The following is a 22,541-nucleotide window of genomic DNA, read 5'->3' as shown; positions in this document are numbered from 1 at the left end:
GAGGCACCAGGGGAGGTTGAAAGAGAGCAAGAGTGTGTGCATTCCTAGAGCTCAAGTCTTATTAAATATTCAAGCCACGCAAAGTGGGTTAAAACCTCACACAGTACGCACATTCAGTTTTGCTCAGTGGCCATAAGCATTTGGGATTTGTGGCCAAATGCATCTAATCTCGGCACACAATGTCCTTCATCACTCGGTCTTCCTGACAATGTCAGGGCTATGGAAACAGATAAAACCTACCCAAGACTCTCGGTTTTCACTCTGCCATGGTAAAGGAACTGTTAAAAGATGGTGCTTAGATCAAAAACAGATAAATAAAGTCAAGCTAAAATGGCTTTGCCAATATAATTAGCTTTTTGCAGCAGGGCAGCTGCAAGCTGTGGGTTACCAAAATGACTACTTGACTAAAGTAGTTACATTAGTGAAATTTTGGCAACATTTTGCAGTCCATTGATTAGAAGGCTCTTCGTCAGACAAAGTCAGCATATTAGCTCAAATCTTTACATTGTGGGAAGTCCATTTTCTAATCGTTTAGCATTTTTGGAGCCTATGGTGTGCCAAGTTTTTTTTTTTTTTCCTTGGTCAAGCACCCAAGTTTTAGCATTTTGCCATTGATGTGCGTGCTTTGGTTCCATCTTTGCCAAGATAGTGAAAAGCCACCAGGGTGTAGAAGATTTGTGCTCCTCTCGCAAGTCATTATCACCTCACACAACACTCGAAGAGGACGAGTGAGCTAGGATTGTGGATAGCCCTAGTTCACATGCAAGCTCTGTTATTTATGAGGTGCAAAGCGGAGTATTATTTCTACTTCCTCATCCCCTCTCTTCCCTTTCCCTTGCCCAGGACTTCTTAAACGCAAAGAATAATACACATATATATATTTTATGATTTGAAAAGTGTAGGTGCAATTGACCAAACCCTGTTTTGGCTGTGAGTGTTACTGCTGGAAGGCGACATTGCCTTTGGTATGGTAAGGCTCAGTGCATGAAAACACAGGAGTTGGATCGCTTTTGTTCCAAGAAAGCAGCTGGTTAACAGTTCCTTATTTAAGTCTACAGAGGAATAAAACCATTTGAACACTCTGAAATACCTCACACTTGACGACCATCATGAAAAAAAAAACAGCTACTTCACAAGATTGGCTTTGACAAAATGCATGTTAAGTTTCCTTCTTGTCTTCATGACAAGCCTATTTCTGCACTTCAGAAAATATTGTGCAATGCTCTTACAACCAACAAAAGTATGTAAAATCGGAAACCGTTAAAAAGTGGTCAGTGGTCTCAAAAATCACTTGGTCCAGCATGTGGTCATTTTATGAAAATTGGCTCAGTAGATTCTGCATATGGACTCTCCAGCTGTTTCACTAGCCACCCTGCCAGCTTACTTTATTCTTAACAGTTTCAGATCTCATTTTCAATACTGAGAGTTTTCAGCAACCATCCTTTTACTTATGAAACACAGCCTTCAAGTTGCTTAAGGAGGCAGCAGTCTGTCAGGGACCACCACTGTTTGCCATGGGCCAGATATTACACCAGGTAATACTTCATTAACATAGCAAACAACATAAGCCAAAAGGATGAACTACATTCAGTTGGGTTTGCATTTGCACACGCACGCACACACATTTACTTTTTAGTGAGTAAATGTGTTAATATCATTTAAAAATTAAACAGACCCTATTTTTTTTAACCTTAAAAGATGCAAATCTGTCCTGAAATCTGAACATGTAAAAAAAAAAAAACGGATATGACATTTAGCTGCCATTAAAAGCTTAGCTGGATCCACTACAGTGAGTGCTGTCCTCAGCATTGCTGCCGGCCTGTTGAACAAACAGAGCTGTTGTCCTTTAACATTCATTTGAAAGTGTTTTTGTGTCTTTGAAGAACACTCTCTCTGAAGGCCGGCCAGGAGATGGTTTGCCCCAGGCAGGCCAATGATGGTTAAATTGGGTTAGAACACAGATAGCGCCTTAATTATTCCACTGCATTGATGGCCTCTGCAACCGTCACCTCACACACAATCAAAGCCAATACCGGCAGGATGGACAGGAACTAATCTGGCCGATTTCAGCCCCGCTGGACTGATTCATCATATCCAATTAGTTAATGGAAGACAACGGATAGAACGCCAAGCATTTATTGAGAACAGGGATGGCGATGGTCTCCTTTGATCAATAGAGAGTGCAAAGGCCTAAAGGACCATTCACCACTGGCCAACGTCCAAGTCAGCAACTAATGGACGTTTCCTCAGCAATGACCTAGTGGCAGCTAAAGAGCACCATTCAACCACATGAATCATCTCCAGAAAAGCACATACTTAGAAGAAACAATAGACATTTTACAAGTGATTCAATAAAATGACAAATAATCGAAACTGCTTTGAATCAACCAAAATAATTTTTGAATCTTTTGAATTCTCGCAGCAGATGTAAACACACGGGATGGACACTAGTGGTTTGTGAGTCAATTTAACCCCCCCTCCCCCCCCAAAAAAAACCCAGGGACATAAGAAATCGAGACATTTTGAGGTTTAGAAATAGTTTGAAGACCAGAATCAATGTTTAGGCAAAAAGCAGCATTGGTTTTATTGGTTGGTCGATTCATCAATGCTCCACGCCAAGCTAACACCACAAACACATCCTAATGGGTACAACAATCATTCTTACGTTTCAACTACACAATAATGCCACTGTTTGGGGACTGCTTATTTAAAACGTATGAACATACAATTGAAAACGCCTCGCTAAACCGTAAATAAGCATGCAGAATCAAGATTTGGCACGATTCTTTGTCGAGTGCTCAAGATGTTTATCACCGCTTTTTAGAAATGACAATAACTGGCTTATATTACACTTTTGGAACCATAGACTATGAATACCCATAAATCTGAGTTGAAGTCATAATAGCAAAGGAGAGCTGAAAGATGGTGTCGGAAATATATTTTGTTTCCCACAACTACCTATTATCAACATGACAGGATTGCCAAACCCAGTAATTCCCTGGACAAAATACTATCTTCACACAACAGTGACATACCACAAAAACGCTCTCAAATATGCCGCTATATGAAAGAAAACACATCTGGAGACAGAGATCGTTTGGCAGTTACAGCATCTTCCTAATGGTAGGACAGAAGTAGGCTAAAAGGTTACAGTCGAAATGGGTTAGTTTTATTTTCACAAACTGAATCAAAGGATTTCAGTGATTTCCATGTAATTTTTGTTATATGAGACCATGCGGCTCTGCTGGGCTATTTTATGTTAAAAAGAAAGAATTGGCCTTTGCAGGAAATGTACAAATGCTATGTTTCTCTCCCTAAAGCTACAGCATAAATCACATAATGAGCCTTAACACCAAGGATGTCAAAAAGTAAGTTTTTTGGTAGCAATGTAGTGACAATAAATTGGTACTATAAAAATTTATACAAAGAAATACAGGGGTCACAACTAATCGACTAGTTTTCCAGCAATCAGCCAGTTTACGGTTTTTAACGGTTTGCAATGTTTATTAATCTTGATTTTTTACAACTTGTGTGCTTTTCCTGTACAAGTCCGAGGGAAATGCTGCGCTAAAAGAGACTCACGAACACACACTCATGCATAGAGACCAACAGCCAAGTCAAGGTTATTCATTAAACAATGTAACATTTAAGTTCGTTTTTCACCAAACCCTATCATATACCCACAAAACACGTTAAATATATGGCACGTGTTACATGGGACCACTCTGTAATAGTTTGGGGTCTTTTTAAATATACTGCAATATACTGACAATATATAGACAAGCACACGCAGAACTTTTTTTTTTTTAAATCTACTTTTGTGATCTGAAAAAGAAAGTCGGTAGGGTGAGTAGATAATGACTTCATTTTAATTTTTGGGTGAACTATGCTTATAATTATTATTATTAGAATTTAGATCTAACTATAATTCAAACTAAAAAAAAAAAAAAAAAAAAAAAATCACACATATTACTCTATAAAACTCTAAAACTAAAATTAACACAATTTAAAAAAAAAATCTACTGTCTCTGCTAAAAAATACTAAGAAAGAAAGAAAGATTATGTCAAACCATCATCCTGATGTAGTTTATGAAGCTCAACCAAGGAGTTTTACTTTCAACAAATATGTTTCCAAGTAACATTCTCCTGTGAACGTAACAGTATTACACAACAGGTTTCAGTTATAGTTTGGCCTGTTCCAACAGCAGAACCCTGTGGCGATAATCAAGATGTTTCTCGTGTTGTTTTTCTTCCTTTATAAACACAATTACAAAAAGTAAGCCCACCGCAGTTTGTGAATGTAAAAATCACAGCAAAGTCTGAAGTTTTTCTCAGTCCCAGACAGGGTGCCACTATGGGGATTTAACCTTTAATCTGGTTTATTGTGAAAGCCTGAGCCACAACAGCTGCTAGAGTATGTTCTTTCAATGGGCATTACTGCTTATTAAAAATCCACAAAATAAGAGTTTAAATTAAATTTAGATGTAGACTTCCTTGGAACTTAAAGAAACTTTGGAGCTTAAAAAATATGGGAACCAAACTCCACACACTGAGTATATATACACACTGGTAATTTTTTTTCTAAAAACTCCTTATACTGATAAACATACAGGTGTACGTATACTTTCCATTGTGTAAAGAGTGAATCCTTTTAGTTAAACAGAATTGAAAAGGCATCATTTTAAACATAAGTTAAGCCACCCGAAGCAACTCCATCAAGACCGGACCTATAAAGAAAGACAGTCCTGGCCAACGTATTATTAAAGCATTTAAACAGAGCGTAAATTGAATATTAACCAAAGACAACCATTACATGAGCTGAAACCAAACCCTGTGAAAAGCTGTGTGCCTCTGTGGGTTCTTAGGTTATGGATTTCAGCGGGATCTGCTATTTCAAATGGATCTTTCCGCTATAAATCAGATACGGTCTAAATAAGATAAATAACTCTTCAGTGCTCTTTATGCTGTGCAGACACAATCCAATTTAACTTGAGATACTTCAAAGTGACTGGAATGTCGACTCGAACGTGCCCGCTTGGGTGAAGGATGGAATGGAAAAATTCTACAGCCAGCCACAGCACCGATGTCAAGCCACCAGTGTGACTCCGGCAGTAAGATATGCAGGCTTTGTATTGTTCACACAAATGTAAATATCCTATTCATACAAAGCAAGACGATCTTTAATGGCTGGCTTCCATATGAGATCATGTTTAATCATGCAAATGCAATGGAAGTTTGAATGCAGAACTGAGAGATAATTACCAGAATTAATTTTTAATGGAGCTAATAATGTACTATTAGACATTGTGCAGCAGCTGTGGATGATTAATTTTAACATTAGCCAAAAAGGCAAGATTGTGTAATAATTATAGTTGAATATATTGACCGACAAGGCTTGAAATAAGTAGGCTTAAAATAACAAATGTAAGAAGCCTGGATTGTGTCAGAATGTGTGAAAGGCATTGCAATTTTAGGATTAAGAGTTTTAAACTCTGACTACCACCCAAGTCCAGATTCAAAGTTCAAAACTCAAGTCGTGCACCCGCCGTGAGAGATAGGGCAAATATAACATGCTTGCAGCATGCTTATTGATCCCCATGCCCTCAATGGAGCTTAAGAACTGGGTGGTTTCTTTCCAACAACATTGCACTGACCTTAAATTCTTCTGTTTATTCCATTGGCATCCCCGGTATCTATTGCTGGTGTCATCATAAGGCAATAGAGTGATGTTTCCAGAGTGATTTTTGGAGTGGAACCAGGGCTGGGAGTCGATCCCAAACAAAACTGATTTTGAATCGTTGTTGACTCAACTGTAATATCTGTGGGTGCGATTGTGTCTATTACATCAATTTTTCAGTCCAATAAGAGCATTAAGTGAGGGATTTTATTCCTTGCATTGACTTGAATCTTTTCAATTCACCAAAAAGACTTGTTCATTTTGTTTGCCAATTATTTATGTGACTCTTTCTGTAGATTATAATAGTTGGTAGCAAGGAATAAGAATCTTTAAGTATTATGAGTGACCTTTCGTTCAAAACAGTGGTTCAAGATCAAAACAAAATATTCAGCTAGAAAACTTATATGAAGGTAATTTATACTTTAGAAATGAATTATTATTATTATTTTACCTGCACAACGATAATAATGCTGATAGGAAGGACATTTGCAATTCATACATCTTTATTAAATAACTAATAAGTTATTTTCAGTCTGCATACACATGCTGATCTCTTTCTTCAGCCTGTTCTGAACACAAGTGTGTGATGCTACATTCACCAATAAAGCTCCAGACAAGTGTTGCCAGACCAGCCTAGTTTCATGCTTTGGGAGGCAGTAAAAAGGAAATTAGCTTCCTAAAAAACTGTGCAGAAAAAAAAAACTGAAATGGAAACATGACATCCTTGCTGAATAAAAGCATTAAGGTCTGAATTCAATCCTAATTTGAGCATCCCCATAAATAAATAAATAACGATAAAAACAGTTTTCAAACAGACCCCATAATTGGTGATCGTATTGGCCAATATGGCTTCCAGTGATCTGTGACTCTGATTTTAAATCCTGATTTATAAAGAATAAATTCAAGCCCACTGTACAAATTTTCTAGCTGAATATCTTGTATTGATATTGAACAAGTCTGTTGAGTGAAAGATCGCTTACTCCTCGCCACCAACTAGTATAACCTACAGAAAGAGTTATAGAATGAATTGGGAAAGAGTCTTTTTGGTTAACTGAAAAGATTCAAGTCAAAGCAATGAATAAAATTCCACACTTAATGCTCTTCTAGAACTCAGGTAATAGACACAATCACACCAAGAGTCGCTTAGGCCCTTCAATTCAGAATCAATTTTGTTTGGGATCGACTCCCAGCTGTAGTTCCCTTTCAAAAAACACTCTGAAAAGACCAATTTATTTGACTTTTGATGACATCAGCAGAAGATACAGAGGATGCAGCTGGGATAAACTGAAGAATTCAAGTTCAGTGCAGTGTGGTTGGAAAGAAACCACCCACTTAAGCTCCTTTTGAGCATAGGCATCACTAAGCAACGCCCAATGGAAACATGTCCTCTTGGGCTTGTGAGCCCAAACTGGTCATTCTTTTCTTAACAAAACTTGTTTTTTGGCTAATTGCCTTTTGAAGCTAGAAGCAAGATGTGATTACATCTCAATCTACGATTGCCAGAGATCTCTGTTTTTTCTCATGTCAATACATTACTCTGCAATTAAAGCTAGATTTCGCCAGCAAACATTTGAGGGCAGGAGCCTGCCAATTCATCTTACTACAGACAACCAGTATTAATCACTGAGACAATTAAAACACCCACATGCATACAGAAACACAAACCGTTCCCCAGGCACAGATGCCTTTCCCAGACACATTACGTTTATGTTTCATTTAGGACTGGAAAGTAGATGCTACAAGCAACAGATGATGTCATTTTATGGCAATCTGCAAACAATACATACATAAAAAAATCTACATCTGCTGAGCTCTTCATCAGTGGTTCTTGTAATACATGTTAAAAGTGCTTCAAAATGTTTTAAGATGTGACTCCAGACAGTAAAATCCATTTCTGTCCATAACAGACAAACTGCATTACCAGGAAGCAACATCTGATTTTGACAAAGTGACATCCATTACTGCATTAGATGTTTGGATGATGTACTTCCTGACCTTGAGCGAGCCAGAGTCTGGCACCCAGTGTGCATGCGACAAGCTCAGATCTTGAGACGCCATCTTTTCCTGTACTCTTTCTACTAGCATAAATTAAAGTAGCAACAACAACATTAACAATAATTAAATCAAATAAAAAGTAAATGATAAAACTGAAATAAAACTATATAATGAGATAACATATAATGTATAAATAAGAAACATGAGGTATGATCAATGAATGTTACAGATAAGTGTTTTAGGGTCAATAAAAAGTAAATGGCTGAAATTCTATACTAATTCTAAAAAACTGAGAAATGTAATACTAAAAATGTTAAATTAAATACTAAATAGTTATATTAGACTTTAAAAATGGGTTTAGTCTTTATACTAAAACATTTCAACAGTTTAACAGAGGAGGATCATGGGAAATTGTAAAAAAAAAAAAAAAAAAAAACCTTGTGTAATGTTGAACCTCACCAGAAGGTTCAACAAAATCACTCACAGACAGTGACAGGCCAGCACAATTGAGAATTTCCAAACAGTTCTTTTATTTAAGCCCTTGATGAGAAGACGGAAACTTTGAAGTTCTTGTGTTTGTCTCTCTGATGAGAACCATTGACTTGGGCCTCAAACTTTTATAGCAGTCAATCATGCAAAAGCAAACATCTTTGATAAGCTAAAGAGGGTCTGCATTATTTGAAATGGTTTAAACTAGACATGTTGACATTTTCAACATGCTGGCAGTGGATCTGGTGGTCCAGACTCCTACTTATTGATTATGTAAAGATTCCCACCAAGTCATCAAGGGCGTTTCTTCAGTTCTTAGTTTGTTATTCTTTAAACACGTAATCTAAACACACTTTCAGATCCAGAGAGCCACTGACTAATAAAACTTGATTAATCTGAGATACCCAGAAGAAGCAAGAATGTTGAATTACACGTAATAGTGCGGCAGAGTCTATGGCCAACCTGTCAAAAAGACATATGTATTCTTTTAAAAGCTAAATATCCTTTGAGACCCAAAAATAAACCTCCACTAACTTCCCCATCCAGGAAAGGAAGACCCCACTCTGCCTGACGTCCCACTGGGCAAACTAAACAGAGCGTGAGTTCAAGAGCGAGGGGAAACTTCCCGTAGTTCCTTTTACTCAAGATCAATGCCCTGCAACCTATACAATACACAAAAGCGGTTCTTTATCAGAAGGAATGTCTGACTTCATTCATCTTTTCACAGTGAAAGATTGTGGATATAAAACATGACAACTTTCCATTTGGTTTTAAGACGTATTATAACGAATACGAAGGGTGGGGAGTGTAAAAATTGGCAGGCTAAACTTAGTAAAGGCCTTTTATTCAGAGTTTAGGGCAAACAGTGGATGTAGTATCCGATAGGGATGTAAAAAGTAAGTCAACACTAAAATAATAAAAATTTAATGATCAATGCTCAATCTAGTCTTGGTTTAAATATATATTATCAAGCACACCACAATGCAGATAATAGTGCGTGTCTATAATGAATATTTGTTATAATGTAATTTTTTTTCTTTGACTGTATAAAAAAATAAAAAATAAAATAAAAAAATAAAACACTCAAAGCAACGTTTTTCCGTTAATGAGTTATATTTAAGTACTAAATATATAGTTATGGTATTGTCAGTAAGATTTTTGTCCAAAGTTTAGGGTTAATCATTTTAAATTAATACATTATTAAATTTTTTTATAATTGTTTACATTGTTACAAAATAAAATAAAAAATTCTGTATCAAAAATATTCCATTGTTTTGAACTTTCTATTCATCAGAACTTTCTTTTGAACTTCCTATTCAAAGAATCCTGAAAGAAAATGCATCGCAGTTTCCACAAAAATAACGCAGTACGACTATTCTCAACAGTGATAAGAAATGTTTAATATGCAAATTCACCAAATTAGCATATTAGAATTATTGCAGAAAGATTATGCGACAGACTGAAGACTGTGGTAATTTAACTTTGCCACTACATGAAAAAACTAATTGCATTTTTAAGTATATTACAACAGAAAACGGCTAATTTTAATTGTAACAATATTTAACAATATTACTATTTTAATTATTATTAATTTATTTATTTTGGTCAAATAAATGCAGTCTTGGTGAGCAGAACTTTCTAATCTTACTCATCTCAAACCTCTGAATGATAGTGTATATATATTTAACACGTTTATATACAATATAGAAGACTTGATTATTATTTAGATTTTATTGCCTCCTCTTTTCAAATTTTGTATAGAGATTTTTCTAATTTCAGTAGTATAGCGTGGACTACTAAAATTACAATGTTCTGACAACCCTAATCCAGTCTGTCCCATAAACTACCCCACAAATGCTCTTCCCTGCCATATTGCTGTTGATGTCAGAGCTAGATATGTTTGTATGCATTACAGTGATGACAGAAGAGACAACTTGGAAGTAGGAAAACATGAACGCTGTTCCAAAAGCAATGACTCAACCTCCAAGATGTTCTATGCGATCACTCACAGCCAAAAGAAGCCCCCATGACAGCTGCTGGATTTGATTTGCTCCCTTTCCTCCCTCATATCTACTGAAATATTAACAAAACTAAAAAAAAATAAAAGAACAGATCTCGGTGTAGGGAGTCTTGATCTCCTCAGAGAGTGATATTGGTAATGCAGATCACAGACTGAAAAAAGAAGTTTAATGTCTGTTGGATGTTGAAAGACAGAAAACTGACGATGACAAACAACAAGTGTTGCTTTAGACGTTCAGATGTGTCCTTCATGGGGCCAAATAACAACTTGGTGCCAGGCATATGAGAGAAACTACATGCAGACAGGCAGAATGAGGGCACACAAATGTATCTCTATATATCAAGCTCTAATCTGGACTGTCACAGCTTTTTAAATCTTACAGATGTGGCACATTTCAAAACAAGTACATTTTAACCGCGAATGCAAATTAAAGGGCTATCACACCAAAAATTTAAATTGTGCCATTATTTACTCTCCCTAAAGTTGCTTAAAACCCCGTATGAACTTGTTTCTTTTGTTGAACACTAAAGAAGATTCTTTCAAGAATGTCAGAAACCAAACGGTTGCTGGTAGCCACTGACTTGCATTAGTATGGGGAAAAAAATGCTATGGAAGTCAGTGGCTACCAGCAACTGTTTAGTAACCAAAATTCTTCAAAATATCGGTGTTTAACAGAAGAAAGAAATTTGATGGCGAGTAAATGATAACAAAATGTTCATGAAGTGAACTCTCTCTTTAAATAGTGCTTTTAAATGAATAATTTACCATTAAAATGCTAATTTAGTCATCATTCACTCAATTAATCTTCTCCTCTATCCTAGTTCTCAAGTCACATTCGCCAAGGACATCAAACTTCACAGGTTCTCGCATGTCTCGTGACCGTCATGGTACATTTAAATTTCATTCAATTTAAGGGAGATTTGAGAAGTGACAAAAGGAAAAATGACATACATTTCAGCCTTCTCTTAACAGAAAGCCATCATATATTAGAGCACATGTGGACTTCTTTTATGACACTTTCTTCATGCTTTTATCTTCCTTCAGTAACCGATGGCTTTCAAAAGAGCAGCTAAACATCTGCAACAAAACTTTTTTTTACCATGGAAGAAAGCAGTCATACAAATTTGGAAAGACTTGAAGATGGGCAAATGATGAAAGAATTTTAATTCAGTGGTAAATTATAAATGTAAATGTAATAAAAATAGACAACTAACGAATCACGAATATATTATATTATAACAATTAAAACACAATTAAAACACAAGAGATACAGATAATTAGACTGCCGGTGTTAATCATACCATTCAGACTTTAGATAATTTTCTAAAGCCTTTATTAATAAATACCAAAATCTAATCCTTCTAGCCCCTTGATCTCTGTAGGACATCTGGCATGATGTCAGATATGGAAAGCAGACGGCTCAGATGCCCTAGTTTGCTTACATGAGGTTGGCAAAGTCATCTCTGCCACAGGATTGCTGAATCAAAGGTAATCACAACGAAAAGATCAGTGTAGAGAAAGGACTGTGGAACTGAACCCCTCGAGAAAGGAAAGCTTTACTGAGTCTGAGCCAAAAACAACAACATTTGTTGACTATGCATAAATGCATTATAAGATTTGAGAAAATATTTAAAGATCTTGTTGGATTGCTGAAAGTCTCAGTAAAATTATTTATATTTACAGTAGCTCAATGAATCTCATGCACTGCTTCCTATAAGTGCAACAACTGAAAAAAAAAATATACAGTTTCATATGATCTTTAATAAGTCAATGCAGATTTATTACAGCGAACATACATGAATTACCTGTAAATGAGATTAGAGACTTAAAAAATATTTGTAATGTTACAATACATAATGTAAAACTAATCAACATTATAAAAACGAATATAAATATTATATAATTTTTATATATTTTATTGTATTGTTTTAAATTTTTAATAGAATAATAAATGTAAGAATGTTACACATATACATACATTTAAATGTATAGATTTTTTTCCAGAAAAAATTTAATTAAAACTTATTTACACATGAAATAATTTTACACACACACACAACTAAGTGCAAAACATATTTTGTATATTGTTTTTATTGTATCCTTAATATTATTACATACACTTTATATCACATAAAAAATATATTTTTTTATAAAACTATTTTATATATCAGATATTTTAAAAATGTTTAAAGCTACAGGGTCAGAGTCTTAAGAGTCACTTCCTTTTTTTTTTTTTTTTTTTTTTTTTGGTTGAAGTCAAAATGCATTGAACTGCATTAAAACCATATTTTACATTTATGAAGAATATTACACATTTAAATGTACAATAACAAAAAATGCTGATGAAGTACAAGCAGATGACATGCATGACAACAGATAATCAAAAACAACAGAAACAACTAAAGTGCCTAAATACTCCCAAATAACGCTCTGGTCTTCAGTGGAGGATGTCTGTTGCGGCACATACATGTTTGCCAGGGCTGATCAGATTGATTCTGACAGGGTGATACACAAGGCACTGCATCTACTCCCTCCCCAAATAAACAAAAAAACAGCGCTTCTTTGTTTGAGCCAACAGGCAACTCATCCGAGGCTTATTTCTCATCAGTGAGTGCTAATGGTGTGCCCAGGCAGAAAAGTGAATAGAGACCACACAGATCTCCACAAAGCACAAAAGCTTTTTGGCCAGGTCAAGTCCCAGCTTCCTCTGCAGGCACAGGAGACACTAGAAGGTAGACCAAAGAAAAGAGAGGCATGCTTTATTTATTTTTTCAAGTGCATTATAGAATCCTCCTTATATGCTAGCAACAGGGGAGTTTTGTGCTTCAAAACGCTTTACTGACACAGCACCCCCCACAATCCACAGGCCACTGCTAATCCTATTAAAATGAAGGCAGGCCGGCACAGGACAGGAGATTAGATCCATCAAGAACATTTGCTCTAAATCAAAACTCATGTCTCTGGCCCTTAACAATCTAGTGAAATGAAAGAAAATGATTTGTAAAGTAATGATATTATAAGTCCTATCATTACATCAATATTTGGTGGAAAAACTTCCATCTAAATATCCCCTGAAGCAAGAGCAAACTAACTCCCATCCATCTTTCTGTCGGTGCAGCCAAGTTTTGTTGTTCATTCTTTTACAAGTTCACTCTCGTCTGTAATTTAATTTCTGAGAGGGTTTGCAGTAGTTGTGTTATTTTAACAAATATTGCGACTTCGATTTGAACTGTGATATGACATACGTACATCTAATATTTCTGCAGCTTAGATAAAGCCTGAAAAAAATTTACAAATAAAAATCACACTGAAACTGTAGCTCTCATATTGAGGGGTGCGCAAAAAACCACCACCTCTATGCAAAACAAAACCCAGTTGTCTTTGCATTTCCATTGTATATGAACCTTTCTGAATGTGAATTTGTAGTCTTATTTAGTTGCGATTTATTTATTATTAAAATAAATGTCAAAGTTTACTGAGAATTTTATAAAAAGCTAATTTATTTATTGTGATAGAATACTGAATAACAACAATACAAAGCTAAATGAAGGTAAAGAAATTGACCAAGCATGCATAATAATAATAATTTTAATAATGTTCTTATACATAGCATTCTTGAAGAGTACAAAAGAAACAAGTCATAATTTACTGCATGTTTTTATTTGTTTAATGTCAAAGTTGACTGCAAAATTGATAAAAATGCTCATATACGGTATGTATTGTAACAGAATGCTTCATAACAACAATGCAAAGCTAAAAGAAGGTGGAGAAATTGACCAAAAAAACTATTACTAAATTATTCAAAAATGAAAATAATATTAATAATAATTTTTACTCTTATTCCCAGTATTCTTATTTGTTGTTGTTGATTATTATCTTGAATATTAAGATGATTACATTATTCAAAGAAAAAATTGTATTAATATATATTATTGAAATAATTGATTGTGTAACCCTAGTTTTTAGGGCAAAGGTTAGAACAGAACTCCAGTGAAGAGCATTTATGTAGGTATAATTCTATCTTACTGGTGGCTAATGTGATTACTTCGATAATTTGAAGGGGGCAGTGAAGAAAGCGGCCAAAATAATGAATCTAGACAGATAATCGGTTAGGTTTTAATTAAATGACAGCCACAAAGACGCAGCGTGATTGTAGAGGTAGCCATGCCATCCAGCAGTGTGTCCAATAAAGTTAATCTGCACTGCTGTCTTCTACTGTACAGTAAAGCTGCTGTACATATGGCCTGTCTGTTTTAGAAGGCCTGAAAGGACATCAGCTATGACCAACAACCCATTTTAGAGCCCCATGGGCAGCGATGGGTCAGGCCGCTCTGGCCTGCAGTTCATTTCGGCCCACACATCACAAATGACAATCATCTGCCCTGGCAATCACAGAAAGAATCTGCTCCCTCAGAGAGCCAATAGAGTGGAATGATGGCCATCCAATCTCAGTCTGTTCTGACAGTGCTCTTCACTTCAATAATCAAGCTGGAGAGAGAGAGCGAGAGAGAGAGTGAGAGAGCGAGAGAGAGAGAGAGAGAGAGAGAGAGAGAGAGAGAGAGGCTCCCTCTGCTTACCCAACGATTGAGAAGAGACGGGAAAAACCTCGGCTTTGCTCCCAATCCCGAGATTTCAGTCTAGACGCCATCTGGACAACGGACATGGTTATCAAGAGGCACCTGCATGATTTGAGTATTTTATTGACGTAAAAATAAAGTACTTACATTAAATATGATAATAGTTTGCTCCATTGTCTGATGTCCATGAAGCAGTAATCTGCAAATGATTAAAGCATGCTTCTTAAACTATTAAAAAGGAAGAGCTTTGATCTGATGTTTAATAGCTCTTCTAAATATAATACATAATATTCTTTTTTTTGGAAGAAATTGATAATGGATAAAGAATTATTAAATACATATCAATTTCATATAAAGCATTATTATTAATTATATAATAATAATAATAATAATAATAATAATAATAATAATAATAACAACAACAACAACAATAATAGTCTGTTACATTTATATAGAACTTTACATTTACATTAATATAATATGATTTTGCCATTGCAAAGGATGAACGATAAGTTATAAAAAATTATTTGCATAGCATTATTTGCATAGCACTGCTACTTTGGATCCTTGTCATTCATTCATTCATTTATTCATTCATACACACACACTTTTTTTTTTTTTTTTTTATATACACTTCAAGATTTTTGTGAGAGAGACTAAATCCGCTGGCTTTAAAGCATTCTTTATCGTGAGATAGTTAGTGATACCAGTCCTAATTTTTAGGCTAAGTATCTTTTCAGAACATTTTAGAATGTAGTACTGCATTGGTATTTCTGTCAGAGACATACAGAATGATGTTTTACACTCAGTTTAAACCCCGGACACAGCAGGACTGCAGTAAATTGCAGAAATGGTTGGTCTGAGATTACAGCCTTGAGAAAGTTCACCTTACGAGTTCATGGCCATGGTAATTATAAGTCAGATTGCTCAGTGGGAGACATCAAAACCCCACACACATACAGTAGAGCGGGTTGTGTTTAATAGTGTTTGTGGTTTGTCAGAAGGTCGCTGATCCAGAACTCAGGGGTTAGAATACATCACAGAGAGATTGGTCAAACAGGAGCCTCTCAGGGAACAGAAACGTCTATACGTTCCACAACTATTAACAGTCAACAATTCTTTGCAAATCCAGTTGTTCCTGAGAGCAATGAGAACACTGTTTTACAGTCTATACTAATAAAATGTGTAACATCAATGCTTTGGATAATCGCATCTGCCAAATGCACAAGTAAAATAATACAAGCACATGGAAAATAATTGATTTCAACAAGTTATATTTATGTTTAAAAAAATGTCCAGTGTTTTAATATTTATAGTTTAATAGTATTGTCATAAACATTAATGATTGGTAAATTTTGATTAAAATGAAAATGTGGTAAATTTGGTTAATTTATCAATTCTAAACTATTTACTAATTTAAATGTTTTTGACATTAGTCATTTTTTGACATTTAAATTAATAAAAAGTATAAATGTATATCTACTGTAAATATATAATTTAGCTGTTTTTCTCCTTTGCGCGTTTGTGACGCTTATAAAACCATACATGTTCTAAAGAAAAATCTATAGAAATACAAACAAAAAAAAATTCCACCGAGGTCCTCATGAAACGTATGCATCACAACAGATCTTTTCTTTAGTAAGCTGTACGTAAGAGTCAATTCACACATGTCATTTACACTGAGTTTGTACAATTCAACTTATACTCCTTAACGTTGTGCTTCCTGTACACTTACAAACTGACTCACCAAAACCAATTTACCTAGCATTTGTCACTAAGATAATGTACATTTTGGGCTCTGATTCCATCTATACTCACACCAAGTCACACCAAGTTAAAGCAAAAAAAAGCATTTATAATGCTGTAAAGTGAATGCAGCTATTTCATAAGCAGCTTTAACTTAAATTGCACAGGTGGCTGTTCAATCTGGTTCTTTATTTTATGACATCTCTACTCAAACCTAAAGATGAGGCAATACATTTCCCCCATTCTGGATGTGCCAAAATACTCCCTGAAGTTATATGACTTAACCCACAGCTTGAAGTCTCTTAAACTCGCAGGCCACTGGCATGCACTTGGAGAAGTTTTGCACTGTCTGTGCATAAAAATTTATGAGCCTCAGTTTTTAATCTTATCCCAAAAACTGTGACAAACGATCTAAGTATAAAGTCAACCATTTACAAGTCTCGCCAGTAAACGCATTGCACTTATTAATAAAGAGTGATGCAGAAAACACAACAGACTAACGAACAAAGAGTCTCTATGTTGTCTGGCTGAAGTATGAACAGACACATTACACTTGACCACAACACGCCAATGATACAAGTGCCTTGTCTCAAGAGACTCTTTGAGTCAATTGCATAATCACAGTCATCTGGAACGCTGATGTCTACATCACACTCCCCATGAATCCTCCTTAAACAAAAGTACAGAAGAGGAGGGACAAAACAAATAAAATAAAATAAAATAAAAACACCCACAATGCCTTGCAAACATGACCATCTGGACTGAGCTGTTGGAGGATTAAAAGGGGGCCGTCTAGGGGTGGTGCGAGCCATGGAGTGTCTCTCGCTCTAATTTTTCTTTCTCTGAGATAATTACAGGGTACTTCTGGGATGGATGGATTGAGGAAAGAGATGCTCCAAGTTTGGGTTGCCGCCCTTGGTTCTCGACATCACCACAGAGCCAAAGTGTGCGGTCGGATCCACAGGGTGGACACTCCAGCAGAGCCAGAGGAGAACAGGGCCAGACTGCACCACAAAATCCAAACCAACAGCGCAGGCTATTTAAAGTGCACGTCAGCTCATCCCTACAGCTTCAGCTAAACAGGCTTGGAAACTACAATCAGAACCACTCGGAAAATATCTTAATGACATCCAGTTCTTACAGTGTAAAGCTTAAAGCACCAAAGACATGCTTCTTTGAAACATACTTGAGAAACATACATTTTTGGGCAATAAAGAAAATAAAAATTTATAGTATTTACATTGTTAAAAGCAAAATGGCATGTCCACAACCTATTTACTTCTGTAATCTGAAAATTAATATATATATATATATATATATATATATATATATATATATATATATATACACACACACACACACACACACACTGTAAATATGAAGATTTAGAAGCAGCATAACTTGAGCATGAAAAATAGAACAATTAAAAAATGATATGAATATAGCTTAATACAATTAAGCAACATGAAAAAGTAGTATATGTATTAAGTCATGCCGCTTGAAGTATGCAAATTATATAAAAATGAATATAAATAAATGTTTTTTCTATTTTATTATAAACAAATATAAATATAAGTATATTAAAAGTGTAGTTATCATTTGTGAAATATAATCAGATGCATTATGCAGAATGCTTTACATACTCAAAACCTGTTTAATGCTATTTGACATCAAAAATTAATAAAAAAAAGAAAAAGAAAAAAGGATACCTATTCATCCAATATAAACCCTCCTTGTTTCCATATCCACAACATTTACATACATATTTGATAATTTCTCCTTACATAGCCAAGGTTCCACAGAAATGGAAAAATATATAATTAACCAATACCATCATATAGTCCAATATGGTCGACTTTTCACGGTCCAAACAAATCTCACATTGCATTAGTTTCGGCTTCATATTCTCCTACACTCTGTAAACTGTCACATTATGGATTATGAATGCTTTGCAAATGCCATTTCATGCTGTCTTTATAAGTACTTGTGGAGAATTACTCAGAATCTGATTCTACTGGACATGAGAATTTTTTTTTTTTGCCATTTTAGGAACCCATTCATCTGATTCAAAGCCTTCTCTTTCTAAAACCACAAACCCCAAATAAATACAGCCGGCTAGAACTTGAAACGGCAAGGGGTTTGCCCTCAATTTCAGGTGAATGACGACGATTCCTCATGCAAGCTCATCTATCAGGCCTCTGGACAGGTTCACAGCAGGCCACGGAGATGAGGCCATAACTCAGCCCTGGCATCTATCCACTCTTTTCTCCATCTCTGCTCTGGGTGTGTGGATTACAGCATCACAGACATGAGCTCCGCAAGTTATGGGCTCCACTCTGTAGCGCAGGTGTCAGGGTCAAGTGTGATATGGAGACGGAGAGCAGATACAGAGAGCTCCCTGGGGAAAGTTGGACACACAGCACTAAAGTCGAGCTTACTGAGCGAGATCTGAGCGATGGTGTATCACAACAGCACAAACGGTACACGGATTCCAGAGGAGGAAGCAGCTGAGGTTTTTAAATGATGACGCGATGTGAAATGTAGAGAGGCAATTTCCCTTTACATTTGCAGCAACTGACTTTCCATAAATGGATTTAGGAGTGCATCATGTATAAAACCACAAGAGATGCAGATGCACTTTTAAAAGGTAACTAATTTAAATCAGGAATATGTTTTTTCACTTAGAATTCTGTAATTCTTAAAACAATAATTCCTGTTAAGAAATTCTTCCAACACAAAACAGCCGCGAGTTGCCTGAAAAAGGAACTAAATGTCATGCTTGAAAAGTGACTATAGGCAGTCCAGACATACAATGTAATGTTGATGAATAATTCATGATGCCTTTGCCATCAAAAGTTCACATCTTTCAGTTTTGGGAGCATTTAAGCCAGCATTTTGAAGCGAATGTTTTGTGCATTACTCTGGTTGCAATATATATGTGCAGAACCCACTTTGCTAAGTGCTCAGTTTCCTGTCTCCGCATTAAAAATCATAACCCCAATTCCTAAGTGCTTTTATTATGCTCCAAAATCAAATGCCAACCTCCCATTTTTAATAAAGCCCTTATACGACCTGGGATACCTGATAGTACTCTCTTAAAATGTTACCAACCTTGGTCCTCACAAGCCTTTGGTTTGAATAACAGAGGTCAGTGAAGTGATTTAAGAGATGGTTCTCCTTTACACGTGTTATATCAGGATTCAAAAGAAAAAAAGCTTCTCTTCCCCCACCTTGTCACATCTGCTCTTTCTCAAGGCCAATTAAACGATACACTGCCCAGGACCGGTCTGACACTTGTTTCAACGCTCCTTTCACCTCAGGGAACGCCGTCAGACAAAATGTCATTTCTGGTTTTAAATGATGTCTCCTACTGATTACAAACATGAGGCATTTAAAAAACAGAAGGCACTACTTGACAAATCTACTGAGACTGCAGCTTACCCAACAAAACCAGTACAATGCACAATCTGCAAAACCTGTAGTAACTGGAAATTTTGTATTATATCCCAGAGGATTCAAACTCACTCTACTAGCTCTGCTTTGACAGTGAAATGCATGTCTTGACGACCTGAGGAAAATGATAAACCCCATCTTTAAGATTCCACACATTTCTGAGATAGTCAAGTACAGCAAGAAACAAAAATCATGAATATCATGAAAAAAATCATTTTAAGCCTATATGGATTTAATAGCATGAGTGTCAGTAGGCATATAATTAAATAAATGAGTGGATTCTAACCCTGGAGATACATTCATTTTACAACTGGCGATAGAGGACATGCTCCTCGCTCTCTTGCTCTCTGGATTATTGCTTCTCAACGGCGCGTAACTGTCGTGCAGCTCTAGTTTCCGTTGATGTTATTATAACGTGCCATAACGCCACTTAGGAAAATAAATTTGCCATCCCCATGGGGTGAAGGGGAAAAAAAAGATTATGAAAAGCTACTTTTCTCTCTGTGTGAAAGTTGATGGACATGTGGCTTTGCCGCCCACACTAAAAATGCTAGGTTGTTTCTATATATATATATATATATATATATATATATATATATATATATATATATATATACATACATATATTATATACACACACACACAATTTAAAGAATATAAAGACTAACTCAGCTGTTGTTGTGTCAAATATGGACTAACCCAGCTGTTGGGTAAAGCAACAGCTGTGTTAGTCCATATTTGACCCATAGTTGGGTTGAAACAACCCAGCATTTTTTGCTGGACCAGGTGATGAGATATTTGTTTGACAATGCGTATTTGAATATTACTAAGAGCTGGCAGCAGAGATTCACGATATTTTCATTGCATTTGTGTTATGAGTCGGTTCTTCTCATTCAGTGCGACTGGTACTGTCCGACTGCAGGACAAACTATTCCTATGATCTGATTCTAGTTAATCAAAATGGTACAACGCGAACGGTGCAGTCCGATTGACCAATGAATAACTCTCGAATGAGTTGGTTGTTTACAGGGCATAAAAACACATGAATCAGTCGGAGTGGTTTATGAATCGATCTGACTCACTCGAACCGCAAATTACATTCGTAATGTCCCATCCAAAATGAACCAATAACTGGACTTAAGGTTTGTGAGGCTTCAATCATAGGTTTTAACAAGAAAATGTGCAGATAAACCTATATGAGTTTTGTATAAATATTCTATTTATTAATTAAATATATAGAATATATTTTTAATATTCTTTAATATAGGCTACGTTTAGTTTTAATTGGATTTAATTATGTCGCCCCTTTAAACAGGGATTTAAAGTTTGTTAACACACTTTTTAATATTAAGCATCATGTGTCAGTCAGCATTTATATTTTTTGTAGAAATATTATATTATTTTTAGAGTTTAAATATTTACAGTCATTTTGACAACAGACTGCTGAGGGCAGTAAATGCATGCAACCCGAATCGCATGCAATAATAATCCAAACATTTGTTCCGGAACACAGTTCCCATTCCTAAATATCACCATCTGCCTCTAATTCTAAATTACCCGGCACAAACACGGTCAGATCCCCGGGGCTGACAATTCCCCTGTTATAAATTAACCAACAACGTGTGATATTCTTAAGCATCATCACTTTCCCAACAATCACAAATAAACAGAACGTGATCCGCGTCCTTGAGTGCATTCCAAAAAAAAACGGCAACACATGCTCAAGACTTAATAATGTTTCAAACTTGCACGCCTGGCTGTGTTTATCCGCTGACAGTTGTCATGCTCGCGCCGCCATTCCCCGCGCTGTCGCAACATGTAACAGAATCAAAAGAACAAAAGCGCCGCTACTACATTCTGCTCAACATTCTCCGGTTGCTATGAAACCGGTGAACTCACTACGACGATCAAGAACGTGCAGCTGTATCAGGTTCATTCACTGCATACCTGTCATCGTAGCAGAAATCGGCGTCCAGTGTGTTGACATACAGGAGCAGTGCCACGGCGCTGCTCACCAACTCTGCGATCATCTCTCAAAAAGAAAAGAAGGGAAGGAAACTAAAGAGTAGAAGGATGATATTAAAGCCCTTCTTTGAATTCTTTCTTCGTCTTTGTCAAAATGCCTCTGCCAAAAACCAATATCCGAGTCCCCATCCTTGCAAAGAGTTGAAATGAATTATCCAGACATCCTCCTCTTAACCCATGTTATTTACGGAGAGAATCCTGTAGGCTGGAGAGGATGGTACACATACAGTATCTACAGTACGCTCGACTGTGTTTGGGCGTCCTTACACCGAGAGTGTTGGGATGATGCATAGTGGACGCCGAATAAATGTCGTGATTGAGCCGCGTGTGGTTAGTTGGCTCCAGTGCGCGTGCGCACAACCCCTCCTCCTGGGTATGTTACACACATACACACGGTCCGACTTAACCCTCTATTGCACACAAATGTTTGCAAAATGTTTGATTCCTTTTTTCTTGCATAAAATAAATATTATTTTGTCAAATAAAACATTTTGAATAATAATATTCGGGGGTGCTTTCCATATAAACAAATCAACTAAATTGATTGTTGGCGTCCCTG

General features: G+C 36.0%; 1 protein-coding gene across 1 annotated transcript in view; it reads right to left on the bottom strand.

Moving 5' to 3' along the window:
- LOC127934656 (protein O-mannosyl-transferase TMTC2) overlaps positions 1–22,331 on the bottom strand; it is a 95,885-nt gene extending 73,554 nt beyond the window's left edge. Inside the window, exon 1 of the mRNA XM_052532176.1 lies at positions 21,905–22,331. Coding sequence (XP_052388136.1) covers positions 21,905–21,987 — 83 coding nt within the window. The 5' untranslated portion in view covers positions 21,988–22,331. The remainder of the gene's footprint in view (positions 1–21,904) is intronic.
- Between the last annotated feature and the right edge of the window lie 210 nt (positions 22,332–22,541).

This window comes from Carassius gibelio, chromosome A18, assembly GCF_023724105.1.
Source record: "Carassius gibelio isolate Cgi1373 ecotype wild population from Czech Republic chromosome A18, carGib1.2-hapl.c, whole genome shotgun sequence".
In the NCBI taxonomy this organism is placed as follows: domain Eukaryota; kingdom Metazoa; phylum Chordata; class Actinopteri; order Cypriniformes; family Cyprinidae; genus Carassius; species Carassius gibelio.
The sequence above is the reverse complement of the archived record's forward strand: the minus strand, read 5'-3'. Positions and strand labels throughout refer to the sequence as shown.